The sequence below is a fragment of the Cucurbita maxima genome, unplaced genomic scaffold (assembly GCF_002738345.1).
Source record: "Cucurbita maxima cultivar Rimu unplaced genomic scaffold, Cmax_1.0 Cma_Scf00079, whole genome shotgun sequence".
In the NCBI taxonomy this organism is placed as follows: domain Eukaryota; kingdom Viridiplantae; phylum Streptophyta; class Magnoliopsida; order Cucurbitales; family Cucurbitaceae; genus Cucurbita; species Cucurbita maxima.
Genome location: NW_019272095.1, coordinates 44129 through 53637, shown reverse-complemented (window position 1 = coordinate 53637; position 9509 = coordinate 44129). Strand labels below are relative to the sequence as shown.

The following is a 9509-nucleotide window of genomic DNA, read 5'->3' as shown; positions in this document are numbered from 1 at the left end:
TTTTTTTTTTTTTTTTTTTTTTTTTTTTTTGAAAAATCATACTAAACTCACTGTTAATAATGTTAGATAATGTTCAAAATATATGTTCTTTACCACCAGGCTCCCAAGGAGGCATTATTGCAAACTCATATTCTGAACTCACTTACTTGGGCTGAAAAGGGTATATATGTGGACATTGATGAACATTTTGTACCATCCTTAGCTGAAAGAATTTCCTTCGCAGCCTTCCAACCAATTTCAGGTAAATTCTCTTTGAACTAGACCAGGCTTTGGATATCCGATCGGAACAAAAATCAATAGAGTTTATTTATTTAATAAATTAATTTATATACTTTTCAGGATCAACTAAATCTGAGTTACAAAGTTTGCAGCTAAAAAAACTCGAAGCAATGGATATCAAGCATACTTTTGAAAGGCTGGATAGATCTCTGGAATTAAGTAAAGCAAATATTTCTACAGTGGCCGCCAAACTTGCTATACAATCAGTTGAAATTCAATAGGGGATGTGAAAGCTATGAATTGGGCATTCTGACAACCATCCCAATAATGAAAGGTTGTAAAGTTAACGTGTACATTGATTATGTCAGCCATGTACATGCTACCATAAAACGTTATGCTATTTTAATTAAAGAAAAAGAAGTGATATATAGAGTTGTATCTATGGATAAAGCCACTATATATAAGTCGGTATTCACAAGTTTGTAATTACAATTAGATCAAAAGTTTATTATATTCATGTGACTATATCTAACACCTTAAGTATTATTGATCTTCTATCGAACATTTTATTTATAATCCCTCATAAACTAAGTCTCCTTTGAATTGGTAAAAGAGCATGATCCTATTTTTCAAATATTGAAATAAGTGCTAATAAGTGCCTAAGGGACCATTCATCTATTTTTCTAATGAAAATTAGTGAATTTCAACTTGGAAAACTTAGATTCTTAATGGCTTTTTTAATCAAAATCTCAAAAATAAAGCACCAAGATAAATGCGCAACACAAAGCTCTAAGCCCACCCTGACACAAAAACGGCCAAGTACAACTCTACACAAACTTAGAACCTAAGAATCTCCTCGAGCATATTGCTTTAAACGTAAAAAGCTTTGGATGTAGAGTTTCAAATTGCATTATAGGAAATATATGAAGACCAAGATGTCAGCTTCAGACTATGTTGTTAGGAACCATGAAGCTATGGGCGTAGCCATTTAGACTGTGTTGCAGGGATACATATGAAGCCCTAACATAAGTATTTAGACTGCATTACTTGAAACATATGAAATCTTGAACATAGGTTTCAGACTACACTGTAGGGAACACATGAATCCCCAAATGTAGATTCCAAACTATATCATAGAGAACACATGATGGATGCACGTTTAAACTCTCTTGAAATGCATGAAACCTTTGACGTAGGTATTCAGCTGTGTCGTCTGGAACCCATGAAGCCTTGGACACAAGTTGTGAGATTCATATTTTGTACCGTAAATTTTAGGGAGTGTCTTAGGGACAAGGACAAGAATTAAGAACAATAATAAGAACAAGAACAAAGACCAAGGACAAGAACGAGAAACCTGGATAAAAAACAAGAATAAAATCGAAATCAAAATTCAAGTTCTCACAACTAAAAACTAACCAAGGTCTTCAATAACCATGCTTAAGAAATCAAAATCGAGGACCAAGGCCCTCAAGCCAGAATACTGTTGGCGCTTTACAATATGGCACGTTAACACATCATGAGATATTTTAGTGTTAACAAGGCATGTCAATATGTGCATGTACATATTATTCATTGGCAATTGGTTAATTATCACGGTTTACTTCTTACTCCACTAGAACTTGTTCTCTATGACTTTCTTGAGGTTGATGAACCCTAAGGACCGTTCATTTGTTCTTCAAGTACAAAGTCTAAACATCTTTTTCTTGCTATGGTTGCTGTTGAATTGATGGCTTTGACCCATGTTTGATTATTTGTGTATTCATTAACCTAAGCCATAAGTTTTGTGGTGGGATAATTTAATGCAGTTCACTTAAGTGCAAACCCTATCTTTATTAGAAAACTAAACATGTGGAACTTGATAGTTATTTCATGTGTGACTTAGCTCTTAATAACAAGATTCTTGTTCTAACACCTTCCTAGTTTGTTCTTTGATTGTCTAGCTACCTACTTCAATGACCAGAAATGAGACTCAACATGAGGCAGCATACAATGACATACAATGACAACTTATTGAGTAAACTAAAGTTCGTTTGCCAGGAGAATTGAACGTAAATAATATCGTCATTGGCATATTGCTTTCAAAGTTGGCCACCGCCGACTAAGAGCTTCCAAAAGGGTCATGTTAGACACTACTCATAGTATACAATGGAAACCATTGTTTGTCACAACATAATTCTCAGTAGACAACTTTACTTATCTAAAAAACAAGCCTCCCATGAGAACAAATTAAGAGATGAAAAAGAGTAGCTTAAACCTGACATGTTTCCCACATTTCCAAAGGAGGGTTCAAATGTTTCTTATGGGAGAAATTGAAACTGATATACTATAACATCAAAATTGTTTCTTACAGACATTAGCAACTAACTCATAGATACTTGGCCAACCAAGGTAGATCCTTACTGTCTTTCAATGCAAAGGAGACGTCATCACTGCATCAGAGTGAAAACAAAATTACGTTAAATCACACTACTACATCAAGCTATTAACTATAATCATATATAATGGTGAGAAAAGAAAAGCTTTCCTGTCCAATAAGGATGTATATAACAACAATTCGTTTTAAAAGATCAAATCTATTATCAGGTTAACGGCCAATACCATTATGAATGATATCTTTAGTACTTGAAAAACGACTATTATTGCATGGACATGGTACATAGCAACGTTCATTTATTTGTTTTCCTAGTCAATGATGATGTAAACTTAACATAACGGTAGTATATAGCTTTAATAAGACTAACTTTGGAAAATTAAGCTGTAACTTTTGCAATCGGTGTTTTGATCCTGATTCACATAAAATAATTCTGCATTCACCAAGCCTGCAGCTGCAAAATTAAGAATCAGGAAAAAAAAAAAAAAAAAACACAGTTAGCTAATATAGAATAACAAAGCAAATGCAAATATCATAGACTAAAAGGTAAGACCACTGGGGCATATGTGAAGTCTGGTCAAGAGCTTCACACAACAAAAACATACAATTTAACGTTTCCAGTATTCTCAGCCTGACAGGCAAAAGACTTGAAGCTTGCCTGTGCCTTCAGGCATCCAGACTATAGCAAGAAATTATTAGATTTCCACAACATTAAAAGAACTTTCCTGCTTCAATCGGTCAACTATGAATCAATCCATCGATCGAAGAATATCATTGGTTATGCTTAAAGTAAACCTGAATAAGTAATATAATTCAATGTGACTAATACTCCAAAGAGTATGATGGCCAGTAAATCTTTCCTCATTTCATAAAGAGTTATTCTGTAGTCTTCTACACTGGCCATTGTATGGCTAAAATTCTAGCACAAGACTCCAAAAATTTTCGGACCACCTCCAATGATACACCATGGTAGCATACGTACACAAACATATAACAAGAAATTGTATAGAATAGTATGATTTCAAGGAAAATTATACCAAACACAATTAGTAAAATAAATTATGAAAAACTGAGCTTACAAACGTCACAATAACAATCAATGCTTGGATTATTTCTTTTGATAACTACCCATGAATCAGCGAACCCAAGAATCCACATATTTGAGACAGCTCCCCCATCTCGGCAGTGGCCGAACACGATTCCACCACACATCCCCGTTACCCCCACATTCGTTACAAAGGTGATATTTTTTTTCAGATCTGGGTTTAAATATTAGATTTGAAAAATAAAAAAAAAATAAAAAATAAAAAACTGATGAAGAAAAGATGAAAAAGAAGAAAAGAAAAAAGAGAGATGAGAGAGGAAGAGAGCTGCTGCAGCACCAGAATCAACCACGGTGAATTTATTGAAGGAAGGAGAAGGAAAGGGAAGGGTGGGAGGAAAGAAAAACTTATTTTTAATTATGATTATTATTATTATAGTTTTAATATATATTTTTTATTTTCAAAATTACCACGGCATCTTTCATTAACTAACAGATTTCATTAGTTCACGGAACAAAATCAAACATTTTATAAACATTGGAATTTGATTGTTTAGTTTTGAAATCTAGGGACTAATTTAAACATCAGAAACCAAAAGAGTAATTTACCTAAAATAATAAATAAATTACTTTGCCAAATGTAATGAAATAAGAAATGAAACACATACGTGACATGCAAGTATTAGTAAATTTGGGAAGCAAACAGATGAAAATTGAAAGCTGGAAATTATGCCAAATGAAAACAATTTCACGCTTCCCCTGTCCTCCAAATCGTGTAACCAACCTTGTTGTGGTTCTTTGTAATATTTGTTTGCCCCATATCTCATTCATTTTATTTAATAAAAGCTGCTTTCTTATAGAAAAAATAATGCATAATTCTTGTTCAAAAAAATAATTATGAAGCGTATAACAATATAGAATACAATGGCATCACTTACCCAACTTTCAAGAGAGCATCATATCCAGGAAATTCCTCTCCATTGCTTGTACAAAGATACGAGACAGTCATGGCAAGCTGTAGTACAAACAGAAAACAGTAATGAATATATTTACAGTATGAAATTTCGCTCTCTAGAATGATGAGTTAATTAACGAGAAAAAATTGTGACAAAAAACCTTCTCATCTACATATTAGACCTCCTACTATTAATATGTATGCTAGGAGGGGCAGGATGGGAATTGCACCCTAGGTTGCTTGTTAGACTCTCTCTTGTTCGGTTTTCCATGTAATCTGCTGCTGATTTTATATGTTTAGTCTGTTTTTTTTTGTGGGAGTTAGAATTATCCAGTGAAGACTTTTGTCATAGGAAGGAGAGTACAGCCCTCTCAAAAGGATGACTGACATTGTATCGCTTTTTTTTGGGCTGTCTTTTGTGATATTAGTTTACTCATTCTAAGGGAGATTCCTTACAAATTGGAATTAGAGTTGTTTGAATCTGAGGCAGATTCAGGGAATGATGCAGGATAAAATCAAGGAACGTTGTGAGCACACCGAACACAAGCTAGTGGGTATCAAAGAAAGTCTAGGAAAGATAGCAGAACAAATGGGGGAAATGCAAAAGGCGTTGACTTTTTTTTTTTTTTTTTTTTTTTTTTTTTTATAAGAGACAATTTCATTGATAATTGAAATTTACAAAAAGGAGGTATAATCTATGGTGTTTACAAAAGACCTTCCCAATTCGCAATGAGGGAGGTATAACTATAGGAAGTAAAAATATTAAACAGTTTACACCAAGTTATAGCTTGGTAAACAACATTGTCGAATAGTTGTGTAGGTTTGTGTCTTTTCTGCAAATATTCTCAAAAGGGGTTAGACATTTTAGTGTCAGAAAATGCAAAAAGTTGGGTGAAGAATGTAGAAGAAACGACAAGGGAACATTGTCTTTAAAGAGAGAAAACAGAAGACAAAGGGAGAGACTCCTCCCAAAGCTCCCAAGAACTAGCCACGAGCAACAAAGCCAAGTTCAAAAAAGTGGAAATTTGGCCTTCTCAGGTGAAGGGCTAGACGCATGATTATTCCACGCAGGAGATACTTTGAGATTCGTAGATTGATAGAATCAAAAAGTTCATCATATCCGTGGTAAGTTTCGAAGGGGAGGCCCTCTCCTGGTTTGGCTGGCTTACCAATTGCCAGAAGTGCACGGATTGGAATGACCATGGATTTATTATCATTGAATTTTGTCCTTCGTGAAAAGGGATTTTGAGCTTGCGATGTCTAGCCTAGGAGGACTCTGTAGCTGATTACAGAAGGCGGTTTGAAGAATTAATAGCACTGTTACCTAACCTAAATAAATATGTGCTTGAAAGTACTTTCCTAAATGGTTTAAACCCCACCATTAGGGCTAAGGTACTGTGCTTGGAACCAGAGGGCTTAGAAAAACGATGTCCACGGCTCAACTCTTCAAAGATGCAGCCCTAGGGTTATGGCCCACCAAAGGAGCTCACTAGAGAACAAAAACCAGAGTCTTAACCACTCCATCGGGATAATGTGTACAAACAGTGACTTTAGCATCTAAAGTGGCCTTACACTTACGCTCAAAAGCCTATCTTGATTATGGGACAATCAACATTGGGGAAATATGGTGAGAATGAGGCTATATCCGCAATTTCAGATCATCCAAATAGTGGCAACCGTTCCGAGCCCCAATCCCAGTTTAGTAGATCAATTGCTTAATAAATATCATTCTGTTTTTCACATGTCGCAGGGACTCCCACCAAAGAGTCATCAATCATCAAATCCAACTATTAAAGGGGCAAGGCCCCGTAGAAAACAAACATAAAGCATTTGATAATTGAAATGTTAGCCACGGGTATTATTTGCCCAAGTGGAAGTCCTTATGTCATCCTTGTGTTACTTCAAAGAAAAAAAGATGGAAGTTGGGGCATTTAACCAGGTCACAGTATTGAATAAGTTCACCATTTCCATGGTGGAAGAACTCCTCGACAAACTCTACAAGTCTCACATGTACTCTGAAGATTGACATGAAGTCGAGGTACCAACCAAATATAAGTTTGTGAAGATATCCCAAAACAACATTCCTCACGCACGACAACCATTATGAATTTCTAGTGACGCCTTTTGGGCTCACAAATGCATCGGCCACGTTCCAAGCTCTCATGAATTTGATATTTTAGCCCATCCTACAAAAGTTCATATTGGTATTCTTCGACAGCATCTTGATCTATAACCCTCATTTAGATACTCACTTGACTCGTCGGACAATAGTGTATAATGTTTTGAGAGAACTATTTTGACACCAACATGAAGAAATGTTATTTTCCCAAGGAGCAAACAAAATAGCTCGATCAATGATGCTGAAATAGGGCATTAAAGAAAACATGAAGAAAGTACTAGCAATGCTCAAGTGGTCAATGCCCACAAATCTAATAGAGTTATGTGGGTTCTTGGACTAACTAGCTACTATAGAACGTTCATAGCAAATTATGAAGTCATCATCACTACACTATCTGATTTACTCAAGAAGAATATTTGGACAGAAAAAGCCACCAAGGTCTTTGAACGGATGAGGCATGCCTTAGTTATCATGCAAATTTCAGCTTCGCCTGATCTCGAACTGCCTTTTGTTGTGGAAGCTGACATGTTCAAAACAGAGTTAGGGACAATCCTTTTGAACAACAAGAACCCATAGCTTACTTGAGTGAAAAAAACGTAATCATTTCAGGCCTATCAAAGTCAGCAGCAGCCCAGAGCCAACAACAAGGCAGCTGTTGCTTTATCACGAATGTCATACGAGGGAAATTATCATCACGAATGTTACAAATGTCAGACCCAACAAGGCAGTTAAGGAAGAGGTATCCAAAGATTCATACTTGGTCAAGGTTATCCAATGACTTAAAAGAGACTACTCTATGAGGAAAGATTGGTCCTATCAAAATATTCAAAGATTTTAAGGATAGCCCTACACATACCATTGACTCTATTTTGGGGGGCCACTCAAGATTCTTGCAAACTTACAAGTGGTTTCCGAGGTAGAATGAAGGGAAACGTGAAGGAATATGTGGAATGTTGTCGCATTGGCCAATGGAATAAAACACCACAACGTTGCCGATCCAGTTTCTTCCGCCTCTACCCTCACCTTGATCAAATTTAGGAGGACATCAGCATGGATGTGGAAGGATTGCCTAAGTCAAATGGGCAGGAGGTTATCTTTGGGGTGGTCGATCAACTGAGCAAGTATGCCCTTTTTGTTCCCGTCTCACCCATCAAATGTTAAGTCATGGCGAATGCGTTTGTGAAGTGGTTCACCTCCATGGTTTTCCCTAGCATATTGTCTCAAATAAGGATCAAATTTTCCTCGATCACTTTTGGACAGAATAATTTGATTACAGGACACCCAACTTCATTGGCACAACCTACCACCCACGATTTAACAGGGAAACGAATACTTTCGATAAATGCCTAGAAACATATTTGCGTTGTTTATGTAGTGAAAAACCCGAAGTGGGTGGGATGGTTGCCATGCACGGGGTATTGGTACAACACGACAAATCATGTCTCCATCAGAATCACACCCTCCCAAGCCTTTTATGGTCGACCACCTCATTCCCATGCTATTATATGGTTCCTAGAAAATGGATAATGCTACGTTAGACCAGCAGTTTTCCGGTCAAGACAAGGCCCTCTTATGACTAAAAGCTCACTTGAACTTAACCTAAGGATGGATGAAAAAGTTTGTTGATCGAAAAATGCACTGAGCTCAATTTTTAGATCCTACCGTCAAAACTAAATGGCAAAATGACAAAACGAAAAGGCTATGAGCCAAATACTATGGGCCATATCGGGTCATTGAACCTATTGGACAAGTAGCGTACGAGTGAGAATTTCCAGAGAAAGCAACCATTCAACCCATTTTCCACGTGTCCCAACTAAAGGCCCTTGGCCCAACCCATGAGGTCCATATGAACCCACTCATGTAGACTGAAATTCAAATGGATAACTAAGTCATTAAGACATTTTTGGCTGTCACCCTAACTTTGATTATGGGGCTATGGAATTACTTGTCCAAGGGAAGGATCTACCCAAGCATGAAACCACGTGGGAACTGCTTGAAGAAATATACCAACCGTTTCCAAATTTTAACCTTAAGGACAAGGGTTCCTCTTAATCAAGGGGTAATGTTAGACCTCCTACAATTAATAGGTATGCTGGGAGGGGTAAGGGAACTGCACCCTAGATTGTTTGTTAGACTTTCTTTTATTTGGTTTTACGTGAAATTTGCTAATTAGACTATGCTGATAATATCAAATAATGTATGTTTAGTTTGTTCTTGCGTGGGAGTTAAGTTTTATCTTGTGAACATTTTTGTTTTAGGAAAGAGAGTACAATCCTATCAAAAGACTGAGTGACGTTGCTTTGAACTAATATTTGTGATATTAATATACTGATTGTACGAGAGATTCCTTATAGTACACCAATTGTATGCAATACCATGCTTAATTAAAGATACAGAATTCGAAGCTTTAGCTAATAAAGATTTGAGTAAAATACACTTTTGGTACTTGAGGTTTAGAGTTGGTATCTATTTGGTCCATGAAATTTCAAAAAGGACATTTTTAGTTTCTGCGGTTTGGAAAATGAATATAATCTATCCTAAAGGTCAGTTGACCGTTGACCTAATAGAAGGATGACATGGTAGCCAAGTTGATGTTTATCATTTATGCAACCTCTTTTTTTTTTTTTTTTTTCTGCAGATTTCTAAAGAGAGAGGAGGTGAAGGTAGTTTTTTTTGTTTATGCAACATTCTTTTTTTTTATTTAGTTTTTGAGCAGCTTTTCAGAGAGAGAATGTAAAGATTAAATGGAATGGGAAGATGAAATGGGAGAAAAGAAGAGCGGAAGATGGGGGGGGGGGGGGGG

At 36.2% G+C, this 9509-nt stretch overlaps 2 protein-coding genes across 4 annotated transcripts in view; one reads left to right on the top strand and one right to left on the bottom strand.

The window, feature by feature from the left end:
* The window catches only part of LOC111472596, an 8224-nt gene extending 7492 nt beyond the window's left edge, over positions 1 to 732 (top strand). The window contains exons 6-7 of one of the 2 annotated variants that reach the window (XM_023118216.1): positions 100 to 241; positions 372 to 732. In XM_023118216.1, the coding sequence (XP_022973984.1) occupies positions 100 to 241; positions 372 to 412 (183 nt within the window). In that variant the 3' untranslated portion in view covers positions 413 to 732. Of the gene's footprint in view, positions 1 to 99; positions 242 to 339 lie in introns of both variants that reach the window. The other variant, XM_023118215.1, reaches the window with a different exon arrangement.
* Positions 733 to 2261: 1529 nt separating this feature from the next.
* The window catches only part of LOC111472568 (origin of replication complex subunit 1B-like), a 28167-nt gene continuing 20919 nt past the window's right edge, over positions 2262 to 9509 (bottom strand). For both annotated transcript variants that reach the window (XM_023118171.1, XM_023118172.1), the window contains 3 exons: positions 4571 to 4647; positions 2961 to 3044; positions 2262 to 2648 (listed from right to left, as the gene is read on the bottom strand). In XM_023118171.1, the coding sequence (XP_022973939.1) occupies positions 2585 to 2648; positions 2961 to 3044; positions 4571 to 4647 (225 nt within the window). In that variant the 3' untranslated portion in view covers positions 2262 to 2584. The remainder of the gene's footprint in view (positions 2649 to 2960; positions 3045 to 4570; positions 4648 to 9509) is intronic.